We start from the raw sequence: 23,731 nt of genomic DNA, 5'->3' as shown, positions 1-23,731 counted from the left end.
GCAATGCTAAATAGCTTATCTACCTTTCAGAAAAGACTGATATTATTTTTAAGGCTGAATTTAGATATTAATGGATTTTAAAACACCCATCTCTATTATTCTAAATCGGTCTAAACATCCCTACGTAACTTCTGTTCCTAAAAAGCTAGGTTACGTCAAGTATTTATGGGCGGAGCTTGTTATGCCGATCGTGTTGTTTTCGAGACCGATATTAAAACGCTATAAAAAGTTCTTCATTATTCTGAAAGTTAGTGGCCTAATCTTTATTTTGATTACAAAATCGGAATCAGCATGTCTGATTTACCTAGTAAATATGATAAAAGTTGTTCGTGGCAGTTATGGTTTAAGTTGTCGATCCCTTTCGCTGCCATTGAGGCTGCGTTTTTCTGTGACAATCGGTGCTGTTAAACCCAGAGAGCACTAATAATAAACTAAGATTCTAGATAATCAACAATGCCTGCGATCGTGCTAACGCCGACCAATACAAACACATGTTCTGGGTTAATTATGCTTCAATAAATGTACTGTCGTTGATAAAGGTAATGAAATCACATCGATTAAATTATGACCTGCGGTTGCGTGGCCCTAGGACTAAATGTCAATCGCACTTTCGCCGAGATCACACAATGCTTGAAATTAATTGGTCTCAGTCGTCACCCTCAACATCGCATTAAAAATAAAGAGCTAGTGCATAATATCATCGGGAAAATATAGTATGGTTCTTGGAGTCTGAGGTACTTATAGAAATAATATGTACATGGAGAACTAATGACACTGATTCCTTTGGCATCTTCATTCGTTCTCTGGAGTTGTCCTACCTTAGCCTGCCACTAACGTCATTATCGTAGTTGATAAATAAGCAGTAAGAGCACACAACAACGAATATGAGAATTGTGACGTCACAATTTTCGAGACTATGCCAGTAAACTTTTTCGCGGTATAGCTCTGGGGAAATCCTATAAACACCAATCAATGTCTGTCTCACCATGGCAAACAATAGCTCATTCGAAAGCCAAGACTCTGATGTATTGAAATATACAATAAAAAAATTATGTAATTTATGTGCTTTAAAGGAATTATCATTGTTGACTATTGCTGATTATTGAATACATATTTATCTTTTACCCTTTAGGATTGGGTGTTGATGACATGTTTGTGATAATCGAGGCATGGAACAACCTCTCCGCAATGGAGAAACAGAAACCGCTGCCAGAAAAAGTTGCTCTTACGATGAAACATGCCGGAGTTTCCATCACTGTTACTTCTATTACGGACTTTGTTGCATTTGCAATCGGAGCCTCCACAGTGAGTAGACATCATATAAGACTCCACAGTGAGTAGACATCATATAAGACTCCACAGTGAGTAGACATCATATAAGACTCCACAGTTAGTAGACAGCATATAAGACTCCTCAGTGTGTAGACATCATATAAGACTCCACAGTGAGTCGACATCATAAAAGACTCCGCAGTGAGTCGACATCATATAAGACTCCACAGTGTGTAGACATCATATAAGACTCCACAGTGTGTAGACATCATATAAGACTCCACAGTGTGTAGACATCATATAAGACTCGACAGTGAGTCGACATCATATAAGACTCCACAGTGTGTAGACATCATATAAGACTCCACAGTGAGTAGACATCATATAAGACTCCACAGTGAGTCGACATCATATAAGATTCCACAGTGTGTAGACATCATATAAGACTCCACAGTGTGTAGACATCATATAAGACTCCACAGTGTGTAGACATCATATACGACTCCACAGTGTGTAGACAACATATAAGACTCCACAGTGAGTAGACATCATATAAGACTCCACAGTGTGTAGACATCATATAAGACTCCACAGTGTGTAGACATCATATAAGACTCCACAGTGAGTAGACATCATAAGATGTTTACTCACTGTGAAGTCTGTGGAAATATTCACTCAGTGCATGTTTAAGCAGTCTCGACACACAAATGCAATATTTTCATTCTGAAAAGTTTATCTTTCATGCAAGTGGCACTCATGTTCATCATTGTAACATTTTGTTTAAGGTGCGTCGCATTTGAATTCCTCCCATGCAAGACTCTGTTTTTGTAAAATTCATTTATTCTTTAGTTTTGCTGTCATGTATATGAATTTAACCATGTTATTTTATAACATTCAAAATCTTCACCATAATAAGAATTTGTATGTCAGTCAGCCTTCATGGTTGGAGGTTTAGAAAAAGACTGCTTCATACCGAATTTGAACCCGCAATATTTTGCATAACCACCTGGCACACTGCTGAAACGAGTTGAACCTAATTCGTCGAGTTGAACCTAAATCAACGACTTGACCCAATTCCGTCGACTTGGCCCAATTCCTTCAAGTTGACCTATTTCCGTCGACTTGACCCAATTCCTTCGAGTTGACCCATTTCCGTCGAGTTGACCCAATTTCTCAAGGTGACCTGATTCGTTGACTTGAACCAATTCGTCAACTTGACCCAACTGGTCAACTTGACCCAATTCGTCAACTTGACCCAATTCGTCGACTTGACCCAAATCGTCGACTTGATACACTTCGTCAACTTGACCCAATTTGTCAAGTTGACCCAATTCGTCGAGTTGACCCATTTCGCCTTCCAGGTTTTTAGAATAATTGCGCGTATACTTATTCCCTTTGTTTTTTATTGGCACACATGATAATCTCTCACAGCGCTTGAGATCTCCAAGGTACTAGTGATGATAAAAACAGTGGCAAAGCTACATGTACATGTGACTCTCCAGCTTGTACTCATTATTTTTTTCTTGGGTTCTCATGGACTGAAAACTAATTAAGACTTTAGAGTTATTAGAGGACTGAAAAGTGCACCATCTCTCTCAAGTATCAGTTGTACTGGCCCTGCCTCTATATCCTTCTGCTAACCAATTATTTCACTATTTATAAGTAATGCAATTTGTTTTTAGCTCGCTCTAAGGTTATATTCTTATAAACTTCATAGAATAAATATATAGTACAGGTTATTGTTCCACTTGGTGTTATGTAATGATACATTGTTGTTTCATTCCCTTGTTCATTGAATTGTAGGCGCTGCCGGCGCTCAAGTCATTCTGTGTCTACGCCGCTCTCGGAATTCTCTTCTTGTTCATCATGCAATCGACATTCTTTGTTGCTTGGCTGACAATAGACCAGAGAAGGCAGGATGCAACCAGAGATGCGTGTTGCATCTGGATCAAATACTACAACTTTGTCCCAAACTCTTGCAGTCAGCGAGAATTCCTACCATGGATACTTCGCAGGTTTATAGCTCCCGCTCTTACCACTCTTCCAATCAAGGTAAGTTCAGTGCTATAAGTATATAGCCCCTTTTTTACCACTCTTCCTATGAAGGTATTGTAGATTCAGTACTATTGCTAGTTTAGCCGATTCAGTACTATTCAGAAACTATTGCCAATCACTTAAATTCTTACAAAGAAACTTTTGCAATGGGATTTTATCAAATTTACTGCGAGGACATCATATTAGAGTGCTATGCCCACAACTTGCATTTTAAACTTTGCAAAACACACATACTTTTTTACAACATTTGAATTGCTTAAAAAGAGTATGCTTCTTTTGTTTGCTTTACCAATTATTCCATTAAATATAACTCGAGATTCAAGAGTTGCTAACCTAGTAATTTTTCTCTCAACATGTAATTAGACATGCATCTGTCAAAATAAAATTAAAATGGCTCAGACTTTTGCGTGCTACAATTATTTTTTATCATGGGACTAACTCCAAAAGTAATACTGGGGTAGACAGAGATCTTCACTGTGTATAGCAGATCATATAGATGAGAAATTGGAAAGACATTTGTGTGACTATAACCTGTTCTCAGGGTCTATTAGTCGAACAAGAAAATCGCTCTTTACCTAATTGTTGGGCATTATACTTTTCTGGTTATGAATTGAGCCTATCAATGACCAGAGAAGGACATGGGAGGTTGAGTCAGCCGTTATTTTATTTAGCTCTACCTCTCCTATGCTGCCACTTTATCACTCATACTGTCTCTCTTCTGCTCTTACTCTCTGCTCTTGCTCTCTGGTTATCTCATGGTCTCACTCATCTAGTCTCTTCTAGTCAGTCTTTCATCAGATCTCTTCTGCTCTTGCTCTCTGGTTATCTCATGGTCTCACTCATTTAGTCTCTTCCAGTCAGTCTTTCATCAGATCTCTTCTGCTCTTGCTCTCTGGTTATCTCATGGTCTCACTCATTTAGTCTCTTCCAGTCAGTCTTTCATCAGATCTCTTCTGCTCTTGCTCTCTGGTTATCTCATGGTCTCACTCATCTAGTCTCTTCCAGTCAGTCTTTCATCAGATCTCTTCTGCTCTTGCTCTCTGGTTATCTCATGGTCTCACTCATCTAGTCTCTTCCAGTCAGTCTTTCATCAGATCTCTTCTGCTCTTGCTCTCTGGTTATCTCATGGTCTCACTCATTTAGTCTCTTCCAGTCAGTCTTTCATCAGATCTCTTCTGCTCTTGCTCTCTGGTTATCTCATGGTCTCACTCATCTAGTCTCTTCCAGTCAGTCTTTCATCAGATCTCTTCTGGTCTTGCTCTCTGGTTATCTCATGGTCTCACTCATCTAGTCTCTTCCAGTCAGTCTTTCATCAGATCTCTTCTGGTCTTGCTCTCTGGTTATCTCATGGTCTCACTCATCTAGTCTCTTCCAGTCAGTCTTTCATCAGATCTCTTCTGCTCTTGCTCTCTGGTTATCTCATGGTCTCACTCATCTAGTCTCTTCCAGTCAGTCTTTCATCAGATCTCTTCTGGTCTTGCTCTCTGGTTATCTCATGGTCTCACTCATCTAGTCTCTTCCAGTCAGTCTTTCATCAGATCTCTTCTGCTCTTGCTCTCTGGTTATCTCATGGTCTCACTCATCTAGTCTCTTCCAGTCAGTCTTTCATCAGATCTCTTCTGCTCTTGCTCTCTGGTTATCTCATGGCCTCACTCATCTAGTCTCTTTCAGTCAGTCTTTTATCAGAGGTCTTCCACTCATTAAATATCTTTTTATCTTTCTCCTAGCCTTATTTAGTCTCTCACCATGTCTTTTGTCATGTCTCTCTTTATGCCTCTCATTAGATTTCTCTTAAGGTCTTTCCCCAGGTCCCTTTTCAAGGGTGTCATCAAATCCCGAGTTCCACAAAGTCTCTCACCGCTAATTTTACTAATTACCCTACAAGGTCTCTCATGAGGTCTCACTTTTAGATCTCGCGCACCAAGTTTTTCGCTCAATGTCTCTCCTTACACTCACTTGTGGTTGAGTTCTTTGAGTTGAGTTCTAGTCTCTGCCTTATTTTTTTTTATTCTCAAGAGTTCTCCAAAATTTTTTATTAGATCTTTGCCTTTGTCTCGTCGACTATCTCGTCGGTTCTATCGTCGACTCTCATTCAGTCTTGATTTTCTATCTGCCCTTCAGTGTTGCTGAACTTGAAGGGCAGATACTCTTCAGGTACTCCTTTTATACTCTTAAATAAGCACATATTTTCATCACCATTTTGGAATTTCTATATTATTTAGTTAAATTATATGTTACAGCTAAATGTCTGAGTATGGTTAGTAAAAGATATTCAGTTTCTTTATGCAGTTGCAATCAGAAATCTGACTAGTCTGAAATCTATTATATGCTATAATATATTGTTACAAATAATGAAAAGGAACTATGCAGCAAGTGCTGCATTTAATGATCAAGTACGCGACAACACAAGAGGCAGCAGTTCAGACATAGTATGCAGGTTTCACAGTCACAAATCTTTGGTGTTGTTCGCTGTCTCGGTTTACGCTCTTTCAGTGGAGCATTGCAGTTTTGTGTGCAGACACAGTAGTGTATAGCGCATCGACATGTCTTGCATTCACAAAAATCTTCTCTACAGGGCTGGCATGTACAAACATATTCTCTGTTAGTAGGCTCCCTCGTCACTGGCTGTTCATTGCTCACTTCCAGATCAACTTCTGCAATATTTATATAAAAAGGCCAAAACTAATCCTTCAAAATGTAAAATTTTATGACGTCTGTACAAGCAATATTATGACAGTTTTATCTGTTTAAAGTTACTTTTTGAAAAACCCTCTGCTCATCAGAATTATGGGCTATATGCAAGAGGAGATAACTACCCTTATTGTAGCAGTTAAATTACTAGCAAATAATTACACCATTTTGTTAAATGATATTTTGGCAATTGGTATGCATGAATGTTTTGTTGACGCATGTTATATTGTGGCCTGGAGGATAAAGGCAAAGGTTGGTCGATTACATTAGGAAGTCATCCGCCCATCCAAAAAGTGAATTAGCGATTTCACATAAAAGAGCAGCTTGTTGGACCAAGTTGTTACCTCATTTCAGACTGCAACTTTGAAGATAGAGCTAGCCAATGTAAGAGGCTAATGCCATTTGTATGTGTAGTACTAGTAAGACTGTTGTCAGAGTCCACTCGACTAAAAGATTTTATTCATAGATACGGTCAAAAAGTGGGCCGAATGTACAGCTTCTGCCTCTTTAGCCTTTCACAACCTTGTTTTAAAAATCATTATTCAATATTACATCATCTTGATTGCCATAGACATGTACATATATGATCTGGCGGCTTCTTGTAAATGTACTCATGACTCAGTCTTCAATAGGATTGCGTAAGTATTGCCTGTCAGTTGTAACGTTGTTATTGCTATTTCGTCGCCCGTACAGTGTTGCTTGTTGACAGATAACAAAGTTTTGTTATTGCAAACGCGTTCAACCTTCCTGAAATATCGATTAGTATAAATACAGCCTGGCCTTCATTTCTAGCACCGTATTATATAGCTCATGTTCTACACTCGGGCAACTTGAACATATGTTCACAATATGGGGCCTTTATGGGTTACATCTTACTGACCTTTTCTCATTGGTTGTTATGGTAAATATGAAACTATGATTGGCCTATGTAGTCAGCAGCAGGGTGGCTATATAATCAAAAAAATTCAATTGTTGCATCTCCTTAGTGCAAATATGCTCTTGTCAAATAGCATCATCATAATACAGATTAAAGGATCAAATTCTTTTAAGCGCACCGTCTTCCTCTGTCCTCCGAAATGGAAAACTGATGGAGGATGAGTTTACAATACAACTTCTAGTCTTCCGAGTTATGTGAATATATGTTATGAGTTATGTAAGTCATCGCTGTTCGGTTTTTCGCTATACTAGCTCGCCGCTTTATATATAAATGAACAATAATATCTACTGTATGTTAATGTTAAATAATATGTGTGCTCATAGTAATATACTTGCTAGCTTTTCCTAATCTCATTTGGATACATATTGATTAGACAGAAACTATAGATAGATAAATATAAACTTGATTATCACCGGCCAATGCCATTCAAAGCAAAATGACTATGAGACAAAAAATAAAAATAGAATAAAGAATATGCTATGCTTTCAACCTATCTTTCTATATCTCTCCTATTCTCTCTCCCTCTCCCACCCTTTTCCCCTGCTCTCCTTTTTGTCTTTCCCTCTTTCTTTCGATAATCAGACCAATTATTGCTACTATTTGGTCTTGGATTACTCCATGGATATTTTCATTAACAATAAGCCTTTAGCTAGATTTCTAGTTTTATATCACCTGCTATCAGCAGTCACTGGTATACAAGGCTTTTGATGTAGGTAACCGTACATATTATACATCATACATTATCTTGTGCATGCTTTCAGCAAATTGTCATTCATCATCGTATGCCGCTGTACATAGAGATTAACATTCAACCTATAAATTCTCTGATACTTGCCTTCAACTGCTGTGGCTTTCGCTTCTGTTTTCTCTGTGCTTGTCATGACATAAGGTGTTGGCAGCCGTTAATGAACTGGTCACGGAACAGTTTTAGTACTAGTGAAAATATACTGATCACTTATCAGCTTTGTTGACTGTCTTGTTTGCTCAACTAATCAACTGTGTGAGAAAAAGCTAGCATAACAATATAAACAATGCTGACTCGATGATCTTTGTTCATATTTCCACACACTTCTCTTCTCTTTCCTACAGTATGTATGTTGACACTATTGGCTTGACCCAACCATTATTTGCCCGTGACCATTCATCATTCTCTATATCCATTGACCATTCCCTATGACCATTTGCCCGTTTTCTTATGCTCATTCCAGGTTCATCCCATGTTCCCTTTTTTATGCCCAAGCTACCAAGCCGTTTCTAGTTACCTATTTTTCTACATCAATTTCTTTTGCTTATTTTTTCTTGGCATAAATTTAAACAGTCAAACTTATCGAACATATCCTTAAATAGTCGAGCATATCTTTAAGCAGTCGAACATAGTCTTAAAAAGTCGAACATATCCTTGAACAGTCAAACATATTCTGAAACAGTCGAACATAGTCTTAAAAAGTCGAACATATCATTGAACAGTCGAACATATCCTTGAACAGTCGAACATATCCTTTAACAGTCGAGCAAATCCTTAAACATTCGAACATAGTCTTAAAAAGTCGAGCATATTATTGAACAGTCAAACATATCCTTAAACATTTGAACATATCCTTAAACAGTCGGACATATCCTTAAACAGTCGAGCGTATCCTTAATCAGTCGAACATATCCTTGAACATTTGAACATAGTCTTAAACAGTCGAACATATCCTTAAACATTCGAACATATCCTTAAACATTCGAACATAGTCTTAAAAAGTCGAACATATCCTTGAACAGTCAAACATATCCTTAAACAGTCGGACATATCCTTAAACAGTCGAGCGTATCCTTAATCAGTCGAACATATCCTTGAACATTTGAACATAGTCTTAAACAGTCGAACATATCCTTAAACATTCGAACATATTCTGAAACAGTCGAACATAGTCTTAAAAAGTCGAACATATCCTTAAATAAACAGTCGAACATATCCTTAAACAGTCGAACATATCCTTAAACATTCAAACATATCTTTGAATAGCTATGCATCATTATGTATTGTTTATGTATAGTAGGCCTATGTGAGATAAAAGTTATGGGGTTTCTTTTGATACAGAACTGTATATCCCATAGAGTGATCTTCCCCTAGAGTGATAATACGCCGCCATATTGCTATGTCGCCATGGAAGCGCAGCGGCCATCTTGTTTTTTGTGCTCTGAACAATTTACTTAATACAAATGTATATATGCAATGATGTCTTCATATGATTGTCAACAAATTGTCAAGTAAAAGCTTTGTTGAAAATGAAGACCTCTGAAGAAATATAGACCTGGGCCTTTTATTAGTTAGCCTTTTATTAGTGTATCAAGGGAAGTGACCTACAAGCCAAACACTGCCAATGTTCAATAGTGGAGACTCATTCCTTACAAACAACTGCCACTGAATTTGAATACTTTACTATAACTAGTTCAGACAGTTGTTTCTACAAAATTAATTCCATAGATATATATACCTATATATATATATACAGTCAAACATGGATAACTCGAACTTCAAGGGACCGAGCAAAAGTGTTCGAATTATCAGAGCGTTCAAGTTATCAGAGCGTTCAAGTTATCAGAGCACTGTCACAAGTCCATATACTTACTTATTTATTAGTAGATACATGTACATATACAAACTATAATATAAATCAAAAGCACAAATGGCTTGTTTCAAATTAAATGCTTCTAATGTAAAGTTTAAAACGTTTTCATGAAAAAGTATAGAGATTTTTCTATCACTTGAGATTGGTTTGTTGTTTGAGGTGATGTTATTGCCAGGACGTTTTTCAGATTGACATTGGCAAAACTTGATCGTTGTTGAAATGCTCAAAAGAAAAGACATTTTTTTCTTTTGGGGTTTTACCCACGATCAATTTTGCCGTTTTTTCTTGAAGTTTATGCAGATTACCTTACTTTACCTGGGATTCGTTAAGAGCAACACTCCGAGGCAGTTCAATTAGAAGTTTTACAAGGTTTTACGGTACATTCTATATCACTCACGCTTGTTTAATAGATACTTATTGAATGTACACACGTATTCTGTGTTTAGGTCAAACGATGAAGTTTTTTGTAGCTCAGACAACGTATACGTTTAATTACAAAAATTTTTAAGACGTTTAAAACATTCAACATTCCGACGTTGATTCAACACGGAATCAACGTCGGAAAACTATTCATCACGGGCTAGTCGGGTCACGCGCTCAAGAATTTTCGCCACGCACATACAAAACAACATGCGATTTTTGTTTTGTATGTGCGTGGCGAAATTTCTTGCGCGCGTGACCCGGCTAGCCCGTGCTATTCATCGTATCGCAGTATAAATCAAATTTCACCAAACTTTTAGAAAAGTCGTTGACAAAAATATTTTGCCGATGGTGGTAATAACGACGCTTATGAATTACGAAAAGATGAAGTTTACCTCTATGGCTTTGAATAAAGTGATTTTCTAAAGCGATAACAACCGTTTCGGTAGCCGTTGGGCAAAAAACAGTTCGAATTAACAGTGTTGAGTTCGAGTTATCTATAGCAATTTATCATTACGTGGGAACGGACCAAAGGAAATGTTCGAATTAACCATGTGTTCGAGCTATCCGTGGACGAGTTATCCATGTTTGACTGTATATCTATGATTAATGGTATATATATCTATGATTAATTCATACATTACAACTATATTTCCATTCTATACTACTGCCACTTCTACATTTGCTTCGTTTATTCTATAACTGTTATCATCACATTAACAGTATGCCAAATGGTAGTTTTTGTGCAGCCTTTGGCTGCTCCAGTTCTAGTAGCAAGACACCAGACAGAAAATTCCATGGGTGAGTTGCTGTAGTTTAGTTTTGTTGAGTTATTCATCCATTTCCTCTGGTTTATTTTTTATTCACACAATAATATCATCAGTAGTTGAAATTAGAAAAGCTTGATTTAGCTGTATCAACAACTGAAATGAATGATCAGAGGTGTACCTAGCTGTAATACCCAGCGTTGCCCGAGTAATAAAAAGGTCTTTGGACAGAAAATTTATTTTTATATAACATACTGTATACAACATTTACCATTCTAACTTTTAAATTTCATATCATGAGATTATACTTTTAAGCAGTTCAAAGGAATTGAGAGGAAAAAGAAAACAACTGTAAAGGTTTTCAAGCTTTTTCAAACAACTACAACTTTTAAATTTCATATCATGAAAGAAGTGTTTTGTTGAAATAAATTAGGAAGAAAATAAAACTGTAAATGTGTTTAAATGTTACCTAAGTAATTAGCAAGTAATGGCTAAATATAATTTGTTTAGCTATGATTACAATGAAAAATTATTTAATAAATAAGGTAATAAAAAAGTCTATTTTATTTTATATAATTATAATTTAGTATAATTTATTATTATTTAACATATAACAACATTTGCCACTCTAACTTTCAAACTGCATATCATGAGAGAAGTGTTTTGTGTAGTTGCAATAAATTAGGAGAGAAAATAAAAACAACTGTAGGCCTAAAGGTTTTCAAGCTTTTTCAAACAACTACAACCTACATGCAAGGGCTGTTTGTGGACTGGTGTCAATGAATCATTCTATCACCATACAATTTCAATACTTTCAGTTGATGGCAGTTGATAAGCTTCCTATCACATCAATGTAATGCAGCCCCAGTATGACTATCTATCTTATCTATGAGTAACGGATTGCGTTAATTCACTTACTTAACACTATCTATGCAGTGCCTTTGAAAGTCATGTAGGTATTGAATTGCTTTAAATAATAAGCATATATTAGAGTAATAAACTATATCATCGTTTCTTTAATATGAGCTATAATTACTATCTTAACTGTGGAAATTTATGATCATTGTTTAACCATTCTCATGGCTGATGTTATTGATCTAGTCGATCACTACAATTGACTAGCACATAAAAACGCTCCTTGTTGTCACCGGAAACGCTCGTGTTGTTGAAGGCACTGTTATCACTCTAGGGGAAGATAACTCTATTCAATTGGGCTCATGGTGATCAGTCTACACATATAATATATTAGTTATGTACTTTAATATGCATGTAAATGATATTCATTTTATGCTCATCACAACCTTAGATGATTTCATTAGGAGTTAAGGAACAGGATAATGCGTTTCTACAATAACGAAGGAGATTTGTTAGCTCACTTGTTGCTGATGCTATGAGTTATATGTTATATGATGTTATGAGTTATATGTCTCTGTTGCAAATTTAATATTCTGTTTAATTATGACCTGATTATAATGTTGTAAACATCAATTTTCAAGCCGAGTTTTGACAATTACTATTTTGAAAAGATTTTTCTTGATTTGCAATCTAATCAATGCACATAAAATTTCGAGGTGCAATAAGGCTCTAGTTTCGAAATTTAGTTTTCGCAGGTTTGTTGAAAAAGAAATGTTAGTCATAACGTTGAATAAAAAATTCTATTGACATACGTATAGGATTCTATCAAAAGATACAAACACATCAAACAGAAAATAAACCTAGTCTTCTTGGCAAAAGCAGCATTCTATAAGGAGATCACAACAATCAGTTGTGCAGTCACAGCATGTAGAACTTGTTGAACGTTCTCTTTTCTGCCCTTTGTTACGCTCCTTCGGTTGGACATTGCAGTTCTGTGTACAAGTGCAGTAGTGTATAGGACATCGGCATGTCTTGCATTCGCAATAGTCTCTGTGACAGGGGTGACACGTACAGGCATATTCCCTGTTTTTGGGCTCCTGAGTTATTGGCTGCTCATTTTGTATTTCTAGATTGACGCCTGCAATTTTCGCTAAAGTGATGTCACCATTGTTATTTTTCATGTAGAGAAGAACGTATCATGTCTACAGAAGGTCTCATATCATAGCTAATGTTTGAAATAAGCAAGAACTCTGGTTCAAAATGGCATTCAGAAACTACATAAATGCCATGAAGAACAAAGATGTGATGTTATATTTGCGACGACAAACCGTGTATTAGTGAGATAGCAGCAATGAGATTTAACTAGCTTCACCTACCTTCTGTTCTTATTCGCTATCTACCCATTCAAGTGTTCTGTATAAACATATTTTCGCTATTGCATCTGCTAAATGCAAATGTAAAACAATCGTTTGTAGGAATGCTGCGATACCTAAATACAGTTCATCTTTTTAGTGCTAGTGTTATAATCATTGTCTTATCAATTATGTTCATATTTTTAAATTTATGCACAATAACCTTAGATCCTTTAGGCGTCATCTGTCACACCTTTCAAGTCATATGCTCACACCAGAACTGATGTTGCTTATTCTTTTAAATCCCCTCTATTTCTATGCATTGCAACTACATGTAATCTATATTTATAGACAGGTTAGGTTGTAACCAAACCTCTCCACTTCAGCTTTTACAGTTTAGTAAATACCATAAAAACTCTATTTATACGCCATCTCTAATAGAATGCCACTATATAGGAGAAGGGTTAAAAAATACAGCGCTAACTTTGAATTGAACGCCACTTTTATTTGACAGCCACTTTGACATTTTTGGTCTTTACGAACTCATTATAGAAAGTGATCAATAGAAAAATGTCCACAAAATGGTATTAATAAATTAATAATGACTCGGTTACATTAGTGACAATTAATTCTTTCGCTGTTGCTGTAGTGACTGCCATTGTTTTAGTGGCGTGTACCTGATATGATCAATCTTTACAATCATCAGAACTACACTCTGATTTGAAGTCACTAAAGTCTAAATCATATCAATTGCCTTCAGATTCGTCCATAATGTGGTTTACAATCTGACCTGAAGACTTTGAAGCGTTGTAATGAACAATGAGAACACTCTTGAGGAACAGCATACGACGTAATAGCAGCCATTGTTATGGTGTATCGAAGTCCATATTTAACTCAAAAGCTTTCCAGTTTTTTTCTTTAAAAACTTTGAAAGTGGCACCATCGAAATAACTAATAACTATATCCAGCTAATATTTTTTAGTCAAAATAGTTCTTTGTTCAACTTGATCTGATACTTCGATTTATACGAAAAAGGGTTTAGCAAAAATGCTGAGGCTGAAGGCATTAATGTCGATACACCCGAAGGAGAGTCCAAAATATAGGCGACATGAGCATTGCTTTGTCCGTTTTTCATTTGGAATTTATTTTCCCAAAATTCTGAAAAGCTAATCGAAAAATATAGCGCTACTCTCTATTTGAACGTCACCTCTAATAAAGTGCCACTATAGAGAAACGGTGGAAAATACACAGCCATGGTGCTCAAATAGAAGTTTTATGGTAGGTTTCTTTTGCTCTCAGTGACACTGTCCTTATTTTGGTTTTTATAAGATGTACATCGTAAAGGCATTTCCCATCAGCCCTTGATTTAAATACTCCTTTGCCATGCTATAACTCAACCAAAACTACTTTGACAAAAGACTTTGACTAGCTTTATTGGTATTCTCATCAATTGCAATTTCTTGTTTTTGACTTTAGCATCTGCTAGAGCTAGTTATATCCATTCATTCACATAATACAAGAGAAAAAAAAACAATATTGACTTCTTTATAGTACCGATGTATAATCATGTGTCATCTATAGATAATTAGATATACCGGTATGTCAGGGTGTCATCCATTTTATCACGTCACTGCTACCATTCATTGCTACACGTATTTATTTCTGGTGTTGGTTGCTTACCTTGAGGTGAGGTGATTGCTGTCTCTGTCATTTTTATTAATACTTTGTTTTGATATCACATATCAGCATCAGTGGTAGAAGCTCCCAAGGAGCGATTACGCTTCTAGTACAGTACTAATAAGTTAGTCGTTCTACTAACCACGGCTATGACTTAATACTCATCCATTTACCATATGAATGGACATTCTTTGTTAGCTGATAGAGAACAACAACGTTCATTGGTTTAAACTTTACTATAGCGAATTGCGCTTACTGAGTATGGGTGAAGCTTGCGCCAAGCCCACGGCAACTTCAAGTTACACACGTTCCCAAGGCTCTCATTCATCTATTTATGTATGCCAGTGTTTGTTGGGACCGTTACAGCTCGTCTGCTGTTTCATAATTCAGCATGTATCTTTTCCAGAGGATGTGTGGAAAACGCTTACTCTGTAGGGATTTGACGTAGTCTGCGAAATTTGTTGTCAGTATATTTCTCAAGACGTGTTTTTTGTGCATGTGTTCATAATACCATTTATAATAATAATACCATTTACAATAATTACAACAGCAACACTAACAAAAGGATTAAATATTAATGAATAATTAATTTTACATTTCATAGCTTAAATGACCGAGTACTGTATAATTTCATAGTTGTGTACAACCTCACTTGGCTATTTAATAATCTTATGGTGGACTACTGTATAAGTTTATGGTTAAATACTGCATAATTCTATGGCTAAATATTGTGTAGTTCTATGGTTAAATACTGTATAACTCTATGGTTAAATACTGTGTAATTCTATGGTTGAATACTGTGTACTTCTATGGTTGAATACTGTGTAATTCTATGGTTGAATACTGTGTAATTCTATGGTTGAATATTATGTAGTTCTATGGTTAAATACTGCGTATTTTCAGTAGGTGCCGTATAATTCCATAGTTGAGTACAGTATAACACCATAATTGCGTATTTTTGTGTTTTTTGGTGACAAAACACATTTTCCAGTTTATTTTCTTTTGAAAAGGTTGGTTTTGTGTGCATTTGGCGCCATACCTCTACTGCACCGAAACATATGGTATCTATTTATTGAGTTTTCTTGGCACCTCTCATATGGTCGTACCTGAGTGATATCCGCTGATCAAATCTTTTATTTACAGGTGCTCGTTCTAAGCCTAGTACTGTGTCTTCTGGGACTGAGTGGCTACGGAGCTTACAGACTGAAGACCGATTCAGACATGGCCTGGTTTTTACCCACAGATTCGTACCTACTTCGTTTCCTCGATACATACGAGTCATCATTTGACGAAGGAATTCCTGCTGATCTTTATATAGGTAAGTCAGACTGAACGTCAAGCCAGGGGTTTTTAAGGTCCTATGAACCAATAATCATATAAAGCTCAAAACGTTGATTAAGTTTCTTAGACGCTCTAGCCAAAAATAGAAATATCAACGTAATCTCCTTGGCATTATGATCATTTGTCAGAATGGCAAACTAAGCAAATATTTTGTTACATACGAATTCTTCAGACATACCATGTAAAATGAACAGATATACATGTATGTCTCAGCGTATAAAGTAATTTCCAGCATGGTATGTCCAAAATTTCTAGAAATTTAACAGTTTGTTATTAAATATGGAGAATCTAGTTAAACTGACGAATAAAACGTAAACTTAATAGAACTATGTATAAACTACATCGGTTTAAATTGTATCCGGTGTAAGTTTCTCCATATAGTTCTATCACTCATTCCCTTACCAAACCGACACATTGTTGAGCCTACACAGGTTTGACCGTAAATATTTAGGCTGTTTTTAATGCTTAGCTTGAAGTTTGTGGCTTAGTAAGGTTTGACAGCTGAATGACATCAGTGTTTCTAGCCAAAACTAGGGCGGTTTAATGAGAAAACAAATGTTTTTCACAATGTGCCAGAAAAGTAAAAATAAAACTTTATTCCAGAATGCCAATGAATGGTTTTAACCAATGAACTTACGCAAAATATTGGTTTTAACCAATGAACTTACACCGATGGATGGTTTTAACCAATGAACTTACACCAATGGATGGTTTTAACCAATGAACTTGTGCCAATTAATGGTTTAACCAATGAACTTGCACTAATGAATGGTTTTAACCAATGAACTTACGCTAATGAGTGGTCTTAACCAATGAGCTGTTTCAACCAATGAACTTACACAATGAATGGTTTTTCCAAATCTTGACATCTTCTGACTCTGCCTATGGTTACAGGTTTTTAGATCTGTCATGATTTATCTCTTCGTTTTCTATGTGAAAATTTCAAGTTTTCAACTCATTTCAGCTTACATGACATGAACAAATTACTTACAACAGGTCAACAATTATTTTAAAAAGTTTTATCTTTAGCTCCTTTAACAATGTTTCATCTAATATCCATTCTATTTATAGAGAGAGGTATTTTAAATGCTACATGTCAAACCCTTTTTTTATTTAACTGACTAACTGTTGTCAGTTTTTATTATTCTTGTATGACATAATTGAATAAACATTTCTGTTTAAAATGAAGTTCTTTCCAATAAAGTAATAAAAAAAATGGTGTTAACATTGATAAAGAGGTGTCAGATAACTCCTAATGTTCATCTGAGTGTGTTTAGATTCTTGAGTGAATTTAGTAACTCTGTCATGGCGTATTTGTATAGGCAATGTGTCATACTACAATGATACAAAGGGCATACAGGCCCTTGTTGACGAACTGGAAAGCAGCAAATATGTAAAAGAGGGTAGCGTCGTCAACTGGCAGAGTTCGTTCATAGAGTGGGTGAAGACAAGAGAAGCAAAGAATGTTGGTTACTATGGACTGGAACTACCCTGGATGAAAGGTGGACACTTTGGTTATTTTCGTATTCTCTTTGGGAAGGTAGAAAAAACTATTTATTATTGGAAAGGGTATGCAAAAAGCAATTGATTAGGTTTGTTTATTAATAAACTTGGAGTTATCCTCTATATATTACTTACTGTAAAGAGTAGAAAGAATCCAATTAAAAACATTTGTAGTGTTCTCTGAACACAAAGGTTATTTGGCATTCGGGTAGTTATCATAGCCCATGCATTAACTACTCGCAAAGATTTAAGCTCATGGTTTGGACAGGGTGTACTTACCCACTGACTATGAGACTTTTGCTACTTGATTATTGCATATCATCATGCATTGCATCTATTTGATAACTACTGCAATTCTCCTACAATTGTGAGAGGTATGTGATTAAAGACTGAATGCCGTATGCGTGTAGAGAATTCTAAACTCTCATTTTATCGTCACATTGTTGGTAGGACTACACTTCCAAGATTGTTGTTAGGTACATCATTTTTAAGGTTGTTGTTGCAAAAACCTAAAAACAAAAAACGAAATGTTGAAAAAAGAAATATTTTTCGTAAAGTCCGATTACTATATCTGGGGTCAAGGCCAATTCCTCTCGCGCTGACAATTATACTGTCTCCATATCATCATATTCAAAGTTTTGATGGATAGCTTCTGGTGGAACAGCAACCTTTTTTATACACACACACTTCTATGCAAGAATTGTTATTATTAATTAAAGTGACCACAGATTATCAATCATTCATATGCTTTGTATTCTGTGCTTATATATATAAGTTGACCAACATCACGAATATGAACATACTGCATACTTTATATTTCTCAAAGTTTGTTTTCGGTATGTCCAGCTACAGCTATTAAAATCATGGTATTAAAATACCATGTTTTGATGGATTTGAACTCACGACTAATGCAGCGACAAGTTTCTTAACCGAGCGCTCTACCACTGAACTAGAACAATATAGTGATCAAATTAATATTTATATACAACATATCCCATGCCTGTACTAATTATTTTAGCCTTGCGATTACGCGTTACGATTCCTATGTTAAGAAATATTTTGGTACCTAAGTTTATGCAACGCGTTTCTTTTTGTTAGGGCTAATTTATTCGTCCTCACGATATCGAGACAATAATTCATCTTGAACTTAAAATTTGACGATTTGTGTACTAATTATATGCATTATTAAAAGATATATGTTGCTGAACTTGCCATGGCGAGTTATCCGTTATACGGTATATCCGGTATCCGTTGAAATAAAAACGTTTCGCAATGATAAAACTAATGTTAAAAGTTTAAGGTTTACTAAAATACATATTAAAACCTCTTTCAAGTGTATGTTTAGTAAACTAAATTATTTAAGTTAGATTCAGCGTTTATGTTACACGTCTGTCTCGAAGGTAAGAACTCTCCACGTAGTACATTGTAATGTTATATTATCTTGGGCCCGCAAATCATAACCACAAAATGCACTAAAGTCATTGTTACTAAGGTTAACATAGTAATTTGGGACTATTTTGAATGACGATCATTTGTATCTATAGCCTACGATATTAGCTTACAATATTAGCCTACATGCCAATTTTTGCATGCCAACACTGAAATGAACTGAAATCATATAATTGTATACCAAATAATTTTGGATTGTAATCGTAGCAAAATAGACTATATTTAGCCAGTACTTGCTAATGATTTCACATTTACATTTAAACACCTTTAAATTTTGATTTTTGCTTCTAATTTATTTCATCGAAACACTTCTTTCAAGTTATGAAGTTTTAAATTTACAGTTGTTTTATTTATTTTTAATTTAGTTGTCGTGCACAAAACTTTTTCCTCATGGTATGAAGTTTGAAAGTTACAGTTGTTTGACAAAGTTTGAAAACCTTTACAGTTGTTTTTTATTTTCTTTCCTAATTTATTTCAACTACACAAAACACTTCTCTCATGATATGTAGTTTAAAAGTTAGAATGGCAAATGTTGTTATATGTTAAATACAGATCAATTTTCTGTCCAAAGACTACCTTATTACTCGGGCAACGCCGGGTAATAACAATAGTATATGTATACTAGCACAGCTAGTATATATATAAAGTATGCAGTACATTCATATCTGTGATGTAGGTCAACTTATAAACGCAACAGTCGCACCTCGTCTATCAAGGTCATTGGAATTCAGATTAAACAGATGCCAAAATGACCCATTTGACTGAACACATAATTTTGAATGGAGCGCAAAATTTTCATCCACTTCAATAATTAAAAATTGCCACAGCACATCCTTTACATTGTAGAAGCTAACTGACAGAATGTGTGTACCACTTCATTTATATACGTAGTGCACAGCGCATTAGAAGTTGCTTTCACTTTTAGATGACTGGCCGCCTACTGAGAGCTATTATTTTCAACTGCTTAATGCGTATGTGGGCAAGTTTCAGCCGCAGTATTACTCCTTACTTCATTGGAATGACTCCGATCCTTACAAGCCTCGTAGAGTCGAGGTAAGAATCTCCACCTTGCGAATTCTGTCATCTGCCACTGTCAGTAATCTATTAGGTGTGAGTGATGCAGTCATCTGTCAGTAGCCTATGAGGTGTAAGTCATACAGTCATTTGTCAGTAGCCTCTGAAGTGTAAGTGATGCAGTCATCTGTCAGTAGCTTCTGAGGTGTAAGTCATACAGTCATTTGTCAGTAGCCTCTGAGGTGTAAGTCATACAGTTATCTGTCAGTAGCCTCTGAGGTGTAAGTCATACAGACATCTCTCAGTAGACTCTGAGGTGTAAGTGAGACAGTCATTTGCCGTGACTGTGATGAATTATGATGAGGTGTGACTGAATCAGTCACCTATCACACTCAATGAGATTCAAAGTGTAAGGGTAATACTCGTAATAACTATATAAACTTTGTGGATGAAGGAACGCTACTAGTATTGACATTATCGAAGATCTGAGTGTTAGGTTTGATAACAGTGTACAATAATCCACTGCTACTCTGTGGTTCACCTTTTAGTGCTTTGCAGTGTAAAACAGATGTTAAAAACTTAAAAATTAATGAAAAGAGAAAGTGCAAAAAAACTAAAACACATAAAATACATAAATCTCTCTCATTCTCTACCCAGTGAGATCCCTCCGTGACTATTATTGTAATATCAAACACAAAAAGTGAGGGATCTTTGTACACAGTACTAAGTTTATCTTGTCATGGAGAAGGTTTGAGATATCGTTATAGTCGGACCCTTTCTTAAAGGTTTTTCAAGGGTTTTCATATTTGTCTTTTAGAGTATGTTTGGTTGAATCTAGCTTTCTTCTGTATCTTTTAGGCATCAAAGATGAGTTTTAGCCTGAAGAAGTTAGAATCAACTGAAGAGGAGATTAAATGTCTCATTTTTATGGAGAACCTTACAGAGTTTCACTATGGGCGGGAGGCTTTCGTTTGGACTCCGCAATTTCGCAACGTCGAGACCAATAGGGTTATAGGTGAGCAAACATCTGCCTTTGTATTTGTTTTACTTTTCTTCTTATGAGCCATGAAATCAATGCTTTAGCCAAATTGGATATATGGCTAATTTTTCAATCATTTAATTTTTCCTTTTCCATATGATTTCAGTAAAAACCATGATTATGCACACGCAGTTAGGCACTTTTTATCAAGGTAGCCCTGGCTAGTGAGCCTTATCGTTAGACTAGATGAATGCCCGGTGTTGCATGGGTAATAACAAAGCAACTTATAAACACTGGCAGGTAATGTAGTTGCCATTAGCTAAGTTGACTAATGGTAGCCAATGGCAAAATTAGCAAAGTAGCTACTGTAATTTGAGTAACTGAATCTAGTAAATTAAGCTAAAACTTTGTAACTTAACTTTACTATAATAAGATCTGTAAAATCAGCGTGTAATTGTTACGTTTGATGTTACGAGTCACACAATGTTATTATCTGCATATCATCCGATATAATGACTATGTGCACAAATAATCCATTATATCACAAGTAGCCCATGTGGTTCAGTGGATAAAACATCTGCCTGCATACCTAGAGGCTCCGAGTTCCAACCCAGTGCAAAGCAGGTTTTCCAGTCCTAAACCTTTATTGCTATAACTGTAAACACGGATAACAGACCAAAAACCAGACAAGCACTGAGATTTATATATATGTAGATTGGTCTATGTCAGGGGTAGGCAATTGAACCAGTGAAGTTACCACATTAGAAACCTGACCTGCATCAGAGTGCCGCCCACTTTCACACATTGTAAAATGTTCTAAATTAAATATTTTAAATACATGTAGCTGTTTCTGCGAATTACTGGGTCTCCATGCTTTGAATGGATTCAGAGTTCTACCCCAAATCATAGAAACGGTAAAATCCGAACGAATTCAACCCCGTATTACTTCACTAAGTCTGTGTGAAGGAATTCGCTGTGAGACTTATATTCGACCTCAAAGAAATGCTCACTGCGGACGAATTCTAATTGATAATACATGTGGAAGCTCTTACCAGTGCTGGCCAAAAATTCAGTGCATTTCATTACACCACCTCGCAGATATTCTCTAACTACTATTGCCAACAATGGATTGCTCATATGACGATGTTGAGATAATTACCTGTTTATTTATTGTATTACCTTATTCATTAATAACTAAACCTACTGATTGTACAGATTCCCACTGGTGCCGACCTCTTCCGTAGACTTGACTCATCTAGCATAGAGGTTTTTTACTAAAAGCGACTGTCATTCATGCCACCTCCGAAGTAATAACTATATAGCAAGTAGTAAATTATGTTGCTGTTTGGTAATATAGAGGACAGAAATAAAGAAAACAAAAAAGACAATACTCATCAGTCATCCTGGCTGAGTTAGTTCTACAAATATAGGCTGAGTTAGTTCTACAAATATAGGCTGAGTTAGTTCTACAAATATAGGCTGAGTTAGTGCAACAAATAAACGAAACGTGAGTTGAAAAGTGACTTAAACCCGAAAGTGAGTTTACTTTAACAAGTTCATCACTACATCAAGTACATCGCTAGTCTTGGAAAGATCGATAAAGTGCAACTCTGAATTGTTGAAACGGTAGCGTGCAAATTCTTCAACAAAGGTCAACTCCGAATCTATTTGAAGCATGGAAACCGAGTAATTAATAAGAATTATCTGTAAATTTCGGTAAATATTTACCTAAGCTTATGTGAAATTGTGATGTAGGTTGAATATCAAAGCACAATTATTGAATCAGTGCAATTCATTCTTACCGGTAACTTGTTAATCTCTAGAAACAATAAACGACTTAACAAATTATAAAAATCCAGCAGTACAAGACAACCCAGCGCAACAAAAGTAACTTGTAATATTTTCCACCTAATGTTGCTTCTTCTGTGAGGATAATCCACTCTGTTCTGGGCTTGAACAAGGGCATTGAAATCTGGCTGTATGTCTGAAGTGGCTATCCTAAGAACAGCTGCGAGGTGGTCATCAGTCACAGAGGATCTGTATTTGGATTCACGGTGATAGGTAGATCCAGAGAGGACTAGGATTTTCTGAGCATGTCTCCTCAGGTGTGGAAAGTTCTCCTCTTTGAGGGAAGAGTAGAAGTCCAGCAGTGAGACCCACCTAAAATGCTCTACCAAAAGTCTGTCAGACAGCAGGTCAATTAGTTCCATCTGAATTTCACTTGGGGCATCATCCACACTGCAGTTGAATGGAGAACAAACCATGTTTATTTCACTCTCAAGAGTTTTGAAATTTCAAAATCGCTTTGAAAATTCTGCATGCAGGGCTTTTAACATGGTTGAGTACTTTTTGATAGGATCCCCTGCTCTTTTGGCTTTTTGTGTGTGTTGGTAAGTGGGTCAAAATGTTGTTCTTCACTTGGCTTGAGAGTATCTGCACTTTTCTCATGAAAGTCTCTACTACACTGTACTGCTCATGCGCAAAAAGGCCCTTGTACTGCATTTTGACATTTAGTTCGTTTATTAGTGCAGTCACATGTACAGCAAATCCGAGGTCTGCCCACCCAGTCTTTATCCGAAAGTTCTGGGATGTCATGACCTTTCTCAACACAGAAATGCTGAATTTGGTCTCTCAGATCTTGTACAGTTTTTAATACCTTGCCAAGGCTGAGCCACCTGAAGGCACAGTGATAACTCATGTCACTATAATCAAAATGATTTTCCTCTAAAAAGGCAGAAAACTGCCTGTAGTTTAATGCTCTCGCTCAAATGAAGTTAATTGTCTTATTTACAACATCAACA

General features: G+C 36.1%; 1 protein-coding gene and 1 long non-coding RNA gene across 3 annotated transcripts in view; one reads left to right on the top strand and one right to left on the bottom strand.

Moving 5' to 3' along the window:
• Positions 1 to 23,731, top strand: part of LOC137393355 (patched domain-containing protein 3-like) — a 49,239-nt gene that overhangs the window by 12,365 nt on the left and 13,143 nt on the right. For both annotated transcript variants that reach the window (XM_068079870.1, XM_068079869.1), the window contains exons 11-16: positions 1,133 to 1,305; positions 3,076 to 3,324; positions 15,788 to 15,962; positions 17,308 to 17,487; positions 19,863 to 19,990; positions 20,810 to 20,966. In XM_068079870.1, the coding sequence (XP_067935971.1) occupies positions 1,133 to 1,305; positions 3,076 to 3,324; positions 15,788 to 15,962; positions 17,308 to 17,487; positions 19,863 to 19,990; positions 20,810 to 20,966 (1,062 nt within the window). The remainder of the gene's footprint in view (positions 1 to 1,132; positions 1,306 to 3,075; positions 3,325 to 15,787; positions 15,963 to 17,307; positions 17,488 to 19,862; positions 19,991 to 20,809; positions 20,967 to 23,731) is intronic.
• LOC137393356 (uncharacterized) lies at positions 12,397 to 14,858 on the bottom strand. The gene is made up of 2 exons (XR_010978285.1): positions 14,648 to 14,858; positions 12,397 to 12,753 (listed from the first exon to the last, which is right to left on the bottom strand). It is a non-coding gene; the product is annotated as an uncharacterized lncRNA (long non-coding RNA).

This window comes from Watersipora subatra, chromosome 4, assembly GCF_963576615.1.
Source record: "Watersipora subatra chromosome 4, tzWatSuba1.1, whole genome shotgun sequence".
In the NCBI taxonomy this organism is placed as follows: domain Eukaryota; kingdom Metazoa; phylum Bryozoa; class Gymnolaemata; order Cheilostomatida; family Watersiporidae; genus Watersipora; species Watersipora subatra.
This window is presented reverse-complemented; position numbering and strand designations above follow the sequence as displayed.